The 15,020-nt window shown below is 38.6% G+C and overlaps 1 protein-coding gene across 11 annotated transcripts in view; it reads left to right on the top strand.

Moving 5' to 3' along the window:
* The window catches only part of nrxn2a (neurexin 2a), a 516,409-nt gene that overhangs the window by 330,184 nt on the left and 171,205 nt on the right, over window positions 1-15,020 (top strand). Inside the window, exon 1 of one of the 11 annotated variants that reach the window (XM_048167615.1) lies at window positions 8,406-10,749. The exons of 7 other annotated variants lie outside the window; for them this stretch is intronic. In XM_048167615.1, coding sequence (XP_048023572.1) covers window positions 10,446-10,749 — 304 coding nt within the window. In that variant the 5' untranslated portion in view covers window positions 8,406-10,445. Of the gene's footprint in view, window positions 1-8,405; window positions 10,750-15,020 lie in introns of those variants that run through there. 3 more of the 11 variants (XM_048167614.1, XM_048167613.1, XM_048167612.1) reach the window with 3 other exon arrangements.

Here is a 15,020-nt window from a genome sequence, read left to right as displayed (position 1 = left end):
TGAGGCTCCTGGTGCACTGACACCATGTGGGCAGGCCTGCAGAACACATGGACAGCAGCATGCTGCTTCTCACACACTCCTCGCTGTATGCTCCCCAAGCAGATGAGGAACTGTCTATGTCTGATTAGTGTGGATGGTTTCTTGTGCTACTGCCCTGTTATGCAGTGCTAGGCTCACATAGGAAGTGGTCTGTTATGTATGAGCAGTTTGTTTTTTTGTTTTTCTTCAGACAGTTACCCACTCAGGTTAATGTTTGCCAGAGTTGCTAAGTTTCTAAAAAATAATTTAAAAAAGATTAAATATCTACCAAAATCTAGCAAGCTACCAACATGGGCAGCAACCTTCTAAGGCAGCATCCAACCATAATGGAACCCCATTATTTGGAATGTCTACATTCGCAGTAAATCTATGTGCCACATAAATAGCACTCCATATATTGGGAGATGCAAATCGTCACCTTGGAATTATAAGGTTCTATCTGCATTCTGAGCAGTTGTGAGATGTTGAGCTTCAAAGTTTTTTGCATTCCATATAGCACAAATTATATGAGGAGCAAGTGTGTATCAAACTACCACTGTCATGAGAACCATTGAAATTTCGAAACGCCTATGATATAACAAAGCCTCGTTTACTGAAATCACGTGACTTCGAACAACTGAAACAAAAGATTCGTAAAGCTTTATGAAGCAGTGTTTTGAAATTGCCCTTCACTAGATATTGTTGAATTAAGTTATTTTTTTATTTTTATTTTTTGCTTACAAAAAGTATTCTTGTCGCTTCATAACATTAAGGTTGAACCACTGCAGTCACATGAACTGTTTTAAATACGTCTTTAGTACATTTCTGGGCATTTAAAAGTGTTTTTGCTGTCAATGGATGCCTCACTGAGCCATCGGATTTTATCAAAAATATCTTAATTTGTGTTCCGAAGATGAACGAAGGTCTTACAGGTGTGGAACGACATTAATGAGAGAATTTTCATTTTTGGGTGAACTAACCCTTTAATGTCATAGTTTATACACTTTAATCTGGTATGTCATAGCGTAGAGCTTTACAGCTACATACAGCTCAATACAAGTACACAGGATGGATCAAGGTTAAAACATAACCTCCCTCGGATGACAATGACACGACTGGAATAAAGCAAACAGACGACAAAACACGAACCTATCCTTTAGTCTTGCCTCTTAATAGCGCTGCTGGCTAGTGTGGTGTCTATGAAAATAACTCTTCAGCAATAGCTAAAGCAAAACACAAAAAAAGACACTGCTGTCATTGACAAGATCATAAATAAAATAGTCGATCATGAGGTTTCTAATAAACATTGCATTGTTTAATCTTCACTTTGTAGATAGAACCTTTTTGTTTTCTAAAAAAAAAGTCCCAAAATATACACAACTTAAAAAATGTCAATAACTCAGTTTTGACAAAAATGTCAGATAGAACCATAAAATTCCAAGGGGACGAAATCACAGTTGATTTCAGTAATGGGATGTCAGCATTTTGCTAAGCTAACTATGTGAAATTAATAAAAATATACACAAAAATTGTTTAACTACATTAAACTATTTTATTGATATATGTGACAGTATTGAATGAAAGTTTTTAGTTTAACTTTAGATAATGGAATGATACTCTAAGCATAAAAATGCGCTATCGTTCAAAAGTTTGAGGTCGGTAGGATCTTTATTGTCGTTGAAAGAAGTCTCTTATGTCCATCTAGCTGAACTTATTTGATCAAAAATAGCCTATAGTGAAATAATAATATTGTAAAATATTATTACAATTTAAATGTTTTCTGTTTTAATATATTTAAATAATATTTAAAATTATTACTCCAGTCGTCAGTGTCACATGATCCTTCAGAAATCGTTCTTATTTGGTGCTCAAGAAACATTTCTTATTATGATCAATGTTGAAAACGGTTGTATTGATTAATATTTCATCAATTTTCCATTGTTTTTGATGAAAAGAAAGTTAAAAAATAATTTATTTGAAAGGGATAGTTCACCCAAAAATGAAAATTCTGTCATCATTTACTCACCCACAAGATGTTCCAAATCTGCATTTTTTTTTTCTTCTTTTTTTTTTTTTTTTTCTGCTGAACACAAAAGAAGATATTTGAAGAATATGGGTAACCAAACAGTTGACGCCCCCATTGACTTCCATAGTATGTAAAAAATATAGTCAATATAGCTTGGGTGAACTATCCTTTTAATCCATCCTTACTAAAAGTATCAATTTCTTAGAAAACTCTTACTAATCTCAAACTTTTGAATAGTAGTGTATGTAGTGCACACATATTTTCAGTACAGAGTGAAATGTTTACTTGTAATCAATTTTTTATTTTTCTCGCCCCATCCACCATCTTAGATTAATTTCTTCACAAAATGAGTTGCAGTGCATTCTGGGATTGTCTGCTCTATGAAGGATTCATCATACTGCCTTAGAATTTAGCCAAAACAAGGTATCTTAGGGAGCAGCAAAAATAATCTTCTATTCTATTCTATTCTATTCTATTCTATTCTATTCTATTCTATTCTATTCTATTCTATTCTATTCTTTATTACCTTAAGGAAGAATTTCATATGCTTTGGATCTCATATCTTTTATACCATATATTTGTGCTAGTGCCAGGATCCAGATCCTATTGGTTTAATATTGTTTGCTTTAATATACTCTCTGCAGACAAGAGGAGAACTGGCTCAGGCAGAATTTGTTCTGATAAGCGAGAATCCACTAGTAGATGGCACTCGTGCCATTTCCTGAGTTCTTAATACTTTCCCCTTATCTTTTGTGCCGCAGACAAAAGAAAAATATAGTCTGCGTTTTCATAAATCAAGACATAATATCTGATTTTTGAATAGAAGTCCTTTGTAATGGCAGAAATCTCAAACACAAACTTACCATGGCCAGATTAAAAGGCAATGCAATCTTCTTAACCTGTCAAACGATCTTTGCACCGCAGTGGTTTTGGATGAGTGCGCTTAGGTGCAGCCAGGCGTATATTCACACTGGGCTTCATCCCTTCCTCTAAAGAGCAATGTGAGGTGCTGTCTCTTTAAGTTGAATTAAATCCAGCAGATATCTCAACCGCGGGCCATTAGTTCCAGAGGAGGCAGGCATTATGAGTAATTATACCAAAACTGCCATTATTAATCCGGCCTCGTCTTCCCCGGGGGCTACTGCACAAATGTCTTGGGTGGAAATGCTCAGGATGCAGGAAAGTGCAGATGATGTCTCTCATCCTGTTGTTTATCCCCACACACTCATTACATTGTTGGTTTTATCATGAATTACACAATATTAAGGAATAAACGAGGCTCTTCAATAGCGTCTGAGATCGATCCTCCAGACCAACAGGGAATGTTACAATAAGCTAGTCATTAGTGTGTCAGCATAAACAACAACAACAACAACAACAACAAAAAAAGCTGTGCTAACGTGGGCGACAGCATTTAAAGGTGAAGTGAGTCATTTCTGTGCCGCTATTGTCAGGAAATGGAATTGCAAAACTAATGTTTTCAAGCAGGTTTCCCAAACATTCCCGTCCTCTTCTTTGTTTGGGCAAAAAGATCCTGTCCTGTCCCAAAAGCAATTGGTTAAGCTAATGTTGCTACAGGTATGTTGGCTTAGTTGAGGAAATCAGCCAACAGTATAAATGGCTTGGTTACAGCTACCTCTACATATTAAACTTGGACAGAAAGTATATTTGTTTTCTTTTAAATGAGCATTTTTTTACCAGGTTCAGGTTTATGTTCAAAATTCCACCCCTTTGGACAACAAGACATAGTAAAATATCAGTTTCTGTCAGTTTTATAGCAGCAAAAGGAACACTGTGTTTACTTGCTACTCGCGAAATCCTATCATTGCCAATGTAACGATGGACAAAACATGTTATATCATTCATTTCTCAGGTCGATGTCCATAATATTATATCCATTTTAAAAATCCGTTTGAATATCCGCTGAGGGAAGCTATCTTTTTACAGTTAAGGAAATTTTCCATAACAGCACTAAAACAATGTTCCTTGTTTACAAAAGTCCCTTTCAACTTAAAAGTCTCTTGCGATTGACTCATTCACTCGTAAAGTTTGCCGCCATCTAAAGGCGTATTAATGTAACTTTCGCTCAATCCATATTACGCACTAATGAACCTTTTCTCAATAGCAAATACAACATATTATTTATATAATATAATATTTATTGAACAACAATCTTTAAATTAACAACAATAGCCATTATAAATGACAATAGGAAATAAACACAATTGCACAATCCAGTCAAATGTACAAAAGCAATACTATAAAGGATGTAATTTAAACATAGCCTTAATATCAAATAATTAAATTTAATATAGGCCAATTCGATTAATATAGCCCGATTCGATTAATGTATTACTTGTTCTCAGGAACAAGTAATACATTAATAAGACCAAAGATTGCCCGTTTTATGTAGCCAAAATGAATTATATCTCATGTTTAACCACTATAAGAGACATCGGCAAATCCCCAAAGCACTGGCCGAGATGAAGCTGTTCTCGGCGGGTACACGAGCACTGAACAGAACAGTCACATATTTCATGTCGAAACAACTACATTCTCAACTAAAAAAAACTCTAAAAAACTACAGTTCGTGGTACAACAAGTACGGTGAATTTGGTCAACCACCATGACAGCCACTTGAAGCAGAGTGATACAAATGGTGAAACGTTTCCCGTGGCGATGCTGGTAGAATATCGCATGGCTGGAAAGACCTCTCAGCCAATCAGATTCGCAAATCAGAACGAACGGTTGTATAAACAGCCATATCGCATGGCTACTCGTGTGATATTGCTCCTATATATATATATATGAGCAATGTAATGTTTTCAGACACTTAAAGCCGGGGACACACCTAACGATTAGCTGAAACATTCTAAGACTGAACTGAACACACATACCGATTGTTTCCTTCGACTGGAGCCGATTTATATACTCACACATGGAATTTGAACACCGACTGTAATCGCAGACTGAACTCAACTGGCTCTGACTGGACGCGTTTGAGCGCAAAAAGTCATAAGTATCAATTTACATTCATAATCGGCCTTACAATCGTTAAGTGTGTGCGCGGCTTAAGGCGTGTTATTTATGATTATATGTATTATAGTTTAAATTCAAATTAAATGCAGTTAGTTGAACTTGAAAGTGCTTTTTTGACCCACATAATGGGGGAAAAAATACTATGGAAGTAAATGGGGCCCTGTCAACTGTGTACCGACATTCTTCAAAATATCATCTTTTGTGTTCAGCAGAAGAGAGAAATTCATACAGGTTTGGGAGAACTTGAGGGTGAGTAAATGATGACAGAATTTTCATTGTTGGGCGAACTATCCCTTTAAGTAGTATTTAATACACCTTTATATGTAATTTCTTAATTATATATGATAATTAAGAAGGGGAGTAAATTGTCCCTTTAAAATGGAATTATTACACACAGCAAAAAATATGTGTTGGTAAAAGTGGACAGTTTTCTACTGGGCTGTTTTGTTTATTCCTCCACCTAAAGAGTCTGCTAACAGCAGTGTATTCTAATACCATAAGTGTATCAGGTTCTAAAGCCAACACAATGGACATGATTGGTGCTTCGCCTCCTGGTGAGCACCTTTATCACATGGTTTCTGTGCCCCTTTTCAACCCTCTGACTCTGAGTAAGGCAGCATGCTGTGTGGAGAGAAGATGGCCAAGAGCTTAGACTGCCTGGTGGCAGATGGTTAAACTCAGGGACGCCTCACACCCAGAAGCGTGCGCAGCCCAGATATCATCATCTCTTATCGTGCTAAGCAACCCCAGGGTTGGCAAATTGATTAATACCAGCCTTTCATCTCAGAGAACCCTCATGAAGATATCATCGCCGCTGAGGAGAATGTCCCCAATCCACCAGACTGACAATGGATGACACCTCTTATAAATTACTGGCACCCTAATTCCACTTCAGCCTTCATCATCATCAGTCTTTAAGGTTATCTAGGCCTCATTACACAACCGGAGCTGCATGTGTCTCTCCACCTCTAGATAGAAAATGGCGACTAACATCATTGATTATTTCTCGACGCTGCATCCCAGATCCTTTGGTATGGATGTTTTTTCGTGTCACCTGATCTCAAGGTTATCTCCTGTGTATCTCCAGCTCTCGGTCTGCAGAGAAATGAGAATCGATTACAGTGGGACGGGCATCTCTCTCGGCCTGCCCTCGGGCTAAATCTCGACGAACAGGGCTCTGTGTTCATTTGAGCAGAGTCGACAGTGTGGCTAACTATGGCCGTTAGCCGCACCTGACGTTGTAGATTTACAGACTTGGCCACTGTTTTCCATGACACAGAATTGCCCCCTCCTCTTCTCCATTCTGTTCAATCAACCCAGCTCATTGGCGGCAGCCAGCCCCCCTCGTTCCCTCCCTGTGTCTGAGTAATGGCCTGCTTCTCCCCTCCTGTCACCATGAAAGGTGGCTCTGGCTCTTTGCTGTTCGGCCTTTTTTTCCACGCATGTCCTTTCAACCGGCAAGGCAATCCCAACTGAGATCTCTATCCTGGGTGATTTATCTGATGTATGGAGCATAGATTCAGTCCATCTCTCTCTATCTCTCTTTCTCAGATACTTTGATAGAACGATCAGCATTTGTAGTGTCCATACATTTTTACTGATCAAAAACTTCTGCTTTAACTAGTAACACCATTAAGGATCCAATTGCTTGGCAAGTACAGTTTTCACTGGCGTTTTAATAGATTTCCTATTGAAACAGGGAGTATTATCTATCTATCTATCTATCTATCTATCTATCTATCTGTCTATCTATCTATCTATCTATCTATCTATCTGTCTGTCTACTCTGATATTGAAATTTATTGTTTTTAACATATATTGTTTTTTTTTAAATTGCTTACAATTTCTGAAACTATTGCTCATTTTCTCTAATTCTAAACACATGCAAAACATCACACATATCTTGCAAAAGGAAACACTTTTTTTTAAAGGTGCCATAGAATTTAAAATTGAATTTACCTTGGCATAGTTGAATAACAAGAGTTCAGTACATGGAAATGACATACGATGAGTCTCAAACACCATTGTTTCCTCCTTCTTATGTATATCTCATTTGTTTAAAAGACCTCCGAAGAACAGGCGAATCTCAACATAACACCGACTGTTACGTAACAGTCGGGATCATTAATATGTACGCCCCCAATATTTGCATATGCCAGCTCATGTTCAAGGCATTAGACAAGGGCGGGGCATCTGGATTTGCACAGCTGAATCATCAGATGTTATGCAGGTAAGCAAGCAAGAACAATAGCGAAAAATGGCAGATGGAACAATAATAACTGACATAATCCATGATAACATGATATTTTTAGTGATATTTGTAAATTGTCTTTCTAAATGTTTTGTTAGCATGTTGCTAATGTACTGTTAAATGTGGTTAAAGTTACCATCGTTTCTTATTATTCACGGAGCCGTCGCTATTTTCATTTTTAAACACTTGCAGTCTGTATAATGCATAAACACATCTTCATTCTTTATAAATCTCTCCAACAGTGTGTAATGTTAGCTTTAGCCCATTAGCCACAGAGCACAGCCTCAAACTCATTCAGAATCAAATGTAAACATACAAATTATTACTATACTCACTGATCCGATGCATGCATGCAGTATGCATGATGAACATTTTGTAAAGATCCATTTTGAGGGTTATATTGGCTGTGTGAACTTTGTTTATATTGTTTAAGGCAGTCAAGGATTTAAAGGGGCCGCAGCCAGAATCGGCGCATATTTAATGATGCCCCAAAATAGGCAGTTAAAAAAAATGTATTTAAAAAAATCTATGGGGTATTTTGAGCTGAAACTTCACAGACACATTCAGGGTACACCTTAGACTTGAATTACATCTTGTGAAAAAACATTCTAGGGCACCTTTAACTATTTTAACTCTGTTTTAGCTATTTTAACTCTTCTAAAAATGTTGCATAGTAACTCTCAAATGATTAACCATATATGCCAAACTACACACGGATATAGCAAATGTAAAATAGTCCTAAAATTATTACCAATGTTACCAGACATTTTTGATATATTTTTACTAGTGGGTGCAGGACCCATTTATGTAAGTGAGGATAGCAAAATAAACTGTGACATATTATACCCAATAATTCTTCATACTGTGGACTATTGATAAAAATTGATAAAAATGTGGACACTTTGACCTGACCATGTTTTGCTTAAGTGTTATCTGACATAATTAAGAATTTTTTTTTTCTGACACAGTTTAACTCTGAGATCTTGTCATATTTTACCATTTTTTTAAACTATAGTGAATAAACTATATTAATGAATGTTCAAGGTGTCTGATGATATGATATGATATGATATGATATAGCACTTTATTGTCAGACGAGTCCGTTAAACATCAACATGCACTTGATCCACAGAAAACAATTTACAAAAAAAACTCATTATACATTATTAAACATTATACACTACACTTCATTAAACATTACATTACACCTATATACACACACAATATAACTCCAAATTTGATCTCATGGGCCTTTAGTCAAACTTACGTGAATTAATTTGAATATCTGTCTAACCCTTTGTAGTAAATTATTCTGTACGAATCAACACATATTTTAATATAAAAACCTGAACAAATGAGTGTGGAATTAAGTCGTTTAGAAAATATGAGAGAAAGACAGCGGCAGGCATTTGCCGTCAAATTTTGTGTGGTACTAAATTATTCATCAAGATCGGGAACCAACTACTGCTATCTTGGTCGCAGGGGGGTGGGTTGCATCTGGCACCAGCGAGACTTTTCAGATTTCCTGAGTGTGATTTCCACATTGGTGAAAATAGCCCACTTGTAAAATGCAGAAACACCATTTCAAATCTCTCTCTTTCTTCAGCACTTTCATTTATCACTGGAGGAATAAACAGCATCTAGTCTCACTGGTCAAGTTCTGCAGTGTGGGGCTGATGTGTTTCAGATTCTGTGGTTAGCGTGCGCAGCACCCTGAATTTGTATTCCTGGATGCGTGTGTGCCGTGCAACTGATTCTTTTTTTCTTCTCCATCTTTTGGCTTCTTTCTATGTCTGCATGTGTGCTTATGCACTACGATCGCCCGCTCCCTGCTCACCCCTCCCTTCTCTTCCTCTCTTTCCTCAGACACACACTGCACCGCTCTCCTCTCCTTCTCTCTCTCTCTTTCTCTCCATCTCTGTAGCAGTCTCTGGTTGAGCATCCAGAAGGAGGACCGTGCGTCCTGCACCTCACGCTTGCTGCAAGCAACGCTTGTTGTTTCTGTGGGTTTTTTTCTCAGTCTTTGCTCTCGGTCCCATCAATCCCGGGAGAAGAGCTATCGAGGATCGCAAGGAGTCTAATTGAATTAGCATGCATTTCAACACAGCGGCGCATGTACGGATTTTGGTCGTCCACACTTCGGCTGCGAGGGGCATTTAGCTGGTAACACTGTCAGACTAAGCACATTAGCAAGTGAATGCTTATTGGAAAAGGGGAGCGAAAAGGGAAAAGAGGGATAACATGCAGTGCTAATCGATACGGTGTTCGCATCAGAGGCAGAGACGAGCATCCAAGAGAGGGATCCAGGATGGTGCTGGAAAACTGATCCAGCTTCCACTTCAAGAGGGAGCGCACAGCAGAGAAGCTTCGCGTTGCGTCTGCAGCCGGCTTTATTTATTTATTTGCTGCTTTTTCTCTCTACCATGCTGCAGCAGAAGTCTCTCTTTCTCTCTCGTCTGTGAAAAGGAAACGTGAGCGCTCCATCGCCTTCATCGCGCCCGGGTCAGTCTCATTCTCTCTGTTTCCTCCTTTCTCTGTTTCCTGTCATCTTTTAATCAGTATTAGAATAATCCATTAGCCACCGGGATGTATCTTATCTCCTCTTGCGTGATAGAGGAGCTGCCCTCTGAGGGAGAGTGGTCTAAATAGCGTGTAAGCCGTACCTGAGGCTGGGAACTCGAAGGGAGACGCCTCCCGGCATCTCGTCCACCTGGAGCGTTTCTCCTCTCTTCAATTAAGTCGCAAGATCTGCATCCAGAAATATTGATCCATGCGGCCGTGATTAGAAAGCTTTTAGGAGTTGCAGCGCAGATGATTATCGACTCGATTGAGCCTGCCCTCCTTCTCTTCGCAGACAAGCTCCCTTGTTTGGGTTTTTTTTTTTTTTTTGAAGTCATCGAGCGTGAAAGCCAGGAGGAACTGCCCAATTGTTTTTTTCCCCCTTTGGTTTTTTGAAGCCATACTTGAAAGGAATTTCTTCTTTTTGAGGATTTTATCGTCTCTTTGGAAGCCTACTGTGAATGCCTCGGGGCTTTGGGTAGCATTGGGTTTTTTTTCTGCATCATTTACTTGACCCGTGGATAATGATTGACATGGGCAACGCTCTCTGAGATGTACTCTTTCCAACGGGTGGGACAAATGGGGTGTGGAAGGGCCTACGCTGGGCCTTCTTGCCCCAAGCTGGAGGTGGTGTTGCTGGGCTGGGAGTGTGGTGGAGGCAGCTGGCTGGGCCTCGGCTCTTGGTGGAGACTGGTATTATCTCTGGCCTTGTTGGCCTCGGTGCCGGACAGATCGGCCAGTGCCCGTGTGTCTTCCAGCCTGAGCACCACACACCATGTCCATCACTTCCATAACAAGCATGGTACTGTACCCATCGCCATCAACAGGATGCCCTTTCTCACGAGAGGAGGCCACGGTAAGCCCTCACCATTTATTCAGCATTTCCTCTTTATCGATCAGGTTGCTCTAACCCAGTGGTTCTAAAAAGCTTTGATTTGATTAAGGGGAATTATTACACTGGAAAGCCGGCTGTTGCTACAGCATGCCCTGAGTTTCGCTTAGTACATCACGTGCACGCTTTGATCTGTGCTTTAATAGATCACATGGGGAGTGGCCTTGTGCTCTTTGCACTCACTGCAGATTTAGAGGAAGGATGGGTTTGTTGGATAAAAGTGTGGGCCAGATGTGCTGCTTTTCATCTCCTGCCACACAATTGCTCCTTGCCAGGCATCTTTTTTGACACCTTTGTCAATCAAAGATTGTGTGCAGCATTGACAACCTGTCTTCCTGCTGAGCTCTAGCATATGTTGAGTGTCCAGTGAGCTTGTCATATTCCAGTGATAATGCTCAAAGTTGAATAGCTGGCTTTAATCAGGCTTTAATCACATGCTAGAGTTTCTAGCTGCTTAAGCATTTATTTTTGTGCTTTTTTGTATTATGCTTTAGGTCCTGCATCTTCTTTGATAGATCATTTAAAAAATAATAGGACATTTAAAAAAATATAATTGAAATAATAACCAATTAATAATAATGATGACTTATTATTATTATTAGGTATCACTTTAGTTTAGGGTCCCATTCTCACTATTATTATTAGCATGCATATTGCTTATTTGCATGCATATTACTAAGATATTGGCTGTTTATTAGCACATATTAATGCCTTATTCTCTATGACCATATGCTACATCCCTTAACCCAATACCTAAATTTAACAACTACTTTACTAACTATTAATAAGCAGTAAATTAGGCGTTTATTGAGGAAAAAAGTTGTAGTTAATAGTTTATATGTGTTCCCTATACTAAAATGTTACCTAAAATTCATAGTTAATAGTGAGAATTGGACCCTAATCTGAAGTGTGACCTAAATAAATCAAGACAAAAACTCTTTTACTAACAGAAACTTTGTTCTAACAGGTTATGCATGCATGTGTGTCTGTGTGTATGCATAATAACAACACATGCTTCTTGATCATCAAATCATCATATTAGAATGATTTCTGAAGGATCATGTGACACTGAAGACTGGAGTAATGATGCTGAAAATTCAGCTTTGCATCACAGGAATAAATTACATTTTAAAATATAGTATAATAGAAAATAGTTCTTTTAAATTGTAATAATATTTAAAGAAATTACTGCTTTACTGTAATTTTGATCAAATATTAGGGGTGGTTCACACAGAACGTGTTTTTCTATTCCAGTGTGCTACTTTTCCATTTTGCGAGATGGACGTGTATGACCTTTACTCTCATGTCTCACGACTTTTGCAGCGCCTCGCATATGAGCACCAAGAATTTCAACTTTTACACGCAGCACCACTTATCAATGTCAGTTCCAAAACAGTGGACCAATCAGAAGAACTCAAAGGCGGGGCAAGCGTTACAAACTTCTGTTTACAGTAGCAAGTTGCCATGGCAACTGTTTTATTTGACGGCAACATGGCAGAGGAGGCCTTAGCCAGTGCGATTATTTTCTTTTTTTCGATGTCAAAAATAGTATTTATCTATTCTGCTGTTTGCTTATTTCTGTTATTTCCATTATTGTCGTCATTACATCACGTCTTAAAAGCGTGTCTCAAGACCCTCGCGTTCTGCGCTGTGCGTTTTTAGACGCAAAGTTCTGTGTGAACGAGCCCTTAGTGAGCATTAGAAACTTATTTCATAAACATTAAAAAAAATCAAAACTTTAGTGTATATATTTAATTGATTTTTTTTCAAGTCAAATACAGATGTCATTAGTCACACAAGGCTTTTTTCACACTGCTCATTTTCTCAATTTTCTCAGACACTTGGCTTTGCTACTCCTCAAACCAGTATTGAATGAAATAAAGCAACTTAACAGAGCTCAGTGTTGTCACATCTGCATGAACTCAAAGCGGTCAGTGTAGATCTTCTTTATTGCTGCAGACAGAGGAACAAAGCTGCTAATTAATCAAGTCATCTATTAGACTTCATTGTTGATTATTATAATAAAAGTATTATTATTGTATTTCAGCACTCTAGTGATGTATCTTGGCTATTCATCCAGAATTATCATTTGTATAACGCAATTTAAAGGGTTAGTTCACTCAAAAATGAAAATTCTGTCATTTATTACTCACCCTCATGCCGTTCCACACCCGTAAGACCTTCATTAATCTTCAGAACACAAATTAAGATATTTTAGTTGAAATCCGATAGCTCCATGAGGCCTCCATAGGGAGCAATGACACTTCCTCTGTCAAGATCCATAAAGGTACTAAAAACATATTTAAATCGGTTCATGTGAGTACAGTGGTTCAATATTAATATTATAAAGCGACGAGAATATTTTTGGAGCACCAAAAAAACTAAATAACGACTGATTTAGTGATGGCCGATTTCAAAACACTGCTTCATGAAGCATCGGAGCATAAATGAATCAGTGTGTCGAATCATGATTCAGATCGCATGTCAAACTGCCAACGGCTGAAATCACATGACTTTGGCGCTCCGAACAGCAGATTCGACACACTGATTCATCTGTGCTCCGATGCTTCCTGAAGCAGTGTTTTGAAATCGGCCATCACTAAATCAGTCGTTATTTAGTTTTTTTTGCCGCTCCAAAAATATTCTCGTCGCTTTATAATATTAATATTGAACCACTGTACTCACATGAACCGATTTAAATATGTTTTTAGTACCTTTATGGATCTTGAGAGAGGAAGTGTCCATTGCTCCCTATGGAGGCCTCACGAAGCTATCGGATTTAAACTAAAATATCTTAATTTGTGTTCTGAAGATGAACGAAGGTCTTACGGGTGTGAAACGGCATGAGGGTAAGTAATAAATGACAGAGTTTTCCTTTTTAGGGTGAACTAACCCTTTAAGTCCAAATTAATGTCTTTGAGAGTATAATATATTTACAAAAAATCACACCAAAACTGTTCACATTTCTAGTGCTGACTAGTACTAAAAAAAAGACAAAATTTTACAAAACTGAGACTCCGGATAAGAAAAAGACAAAAAAGTAAAAGCTAAATATCTCAACAATATTTTGGATTCATTGTGAAGGAAGTCATAAAGATTCATTGTGTTGTGCAAATTGTCCATTCTTGATGCTGAAAATTTGGTTTGTACCGGTCATCATGCATCTCTCCGTGGTGGAATACCACACTTACTTGCCTTTCCATACCTTTTTAATGGATTATAACAAGTAAACCAATTGTAGCTTTGCTTCTATCTTAACCTTCACAACGAAGATGGGCGTAACCAACCAGATGACTTTGATTTTGATGTAGTAGTTCATCAGTAAAGCGGTCATGCGTTAATTTTGAATGCTGGGCACATTTATGGCTGCTGGACACTTAGTGGAAGAGGGAAGCAACGAGAGTGGGGACATTGGATAGCCACAATCAATGTGTCACCTCCCACACAAAGCGAAGTTATAGTAGCCGAACCTTCCATCTGAAGAGTCTGGGAGGACAGTGCTAAATGATCCTTTTAAACAGAGAGGGTTAGAGGGATCAGTCCTTCATCCCCAATGACAAGTAGTCAACGGGGGAATGTGATCCCACACAGTAATGGGATCATCAAGGCAACTGTTAGCAGAATCATGGCCCTTTCTGAGTTTTTCATTACAACCGGTATTGTCAGTCCGATTCACTGCTTCCGTCTCGACATTAATCTCACCTGCCCTCCCATCCGTCTGCCGCAAAATATGCAATGAATTTTCAGTGTCCTTATCGCGTGGAAACAGGGCTGGCAATCCTGATGGAGCCGAGGTGGAGCCGACACGTCGTGAATTACATCACCGCTCTTGTAAGGCATCTCCTCAGCCATTACCAGAGTCCCGCAACTGAATGTGGCTGTCAGAGTGTCCAACCCTGCTGCAATGACGACTGATAAAGTTTAGCTTGCCTAAAAAATTGACAGATCAATTTGATGAGTGTATGACTCAGAGACGATTTTAAATTCCGCCCCTTCATTCAACACGGACATGAATCAGGTCCTTTCCAGCACTTTACAGTAGGAAATCATGTCATTTTCGTCCCCGTATATTGTATGCATTCTGATGCGCTGAGCATTTTGTACCTACAACAAATGTTATGCATGATTATAATGGACAACATGACTGTGCTGGTTTCTAATGAACTTGTGTTGCATTTCCATACATTTCTAAAGCATCTTCAGCAAGCTAGAGAACCTTCACCCCCACTGACCGA

The sequence above is a fragment of the Megalobrama amblycephala genome, linkage group LG18, assembly GCF_018812025.1.
Source record: "Megalobrama amblycephala isolate DHTTF-2021 linkage group LG18, ASM1881202v1, whole genome shotgun sequence".
NCBI lineage: Eukaryota > Metazoa > Chordata > Actinopteri > Cypriniformes > Xenocyprididae > Megalobrama > Megalobrama amblycephala.
The sequence above is the reverse complement of the archived record's forward strand: the minus strand, read 5'-3'. Positions and strand labels throughout refer to the sequence as shown.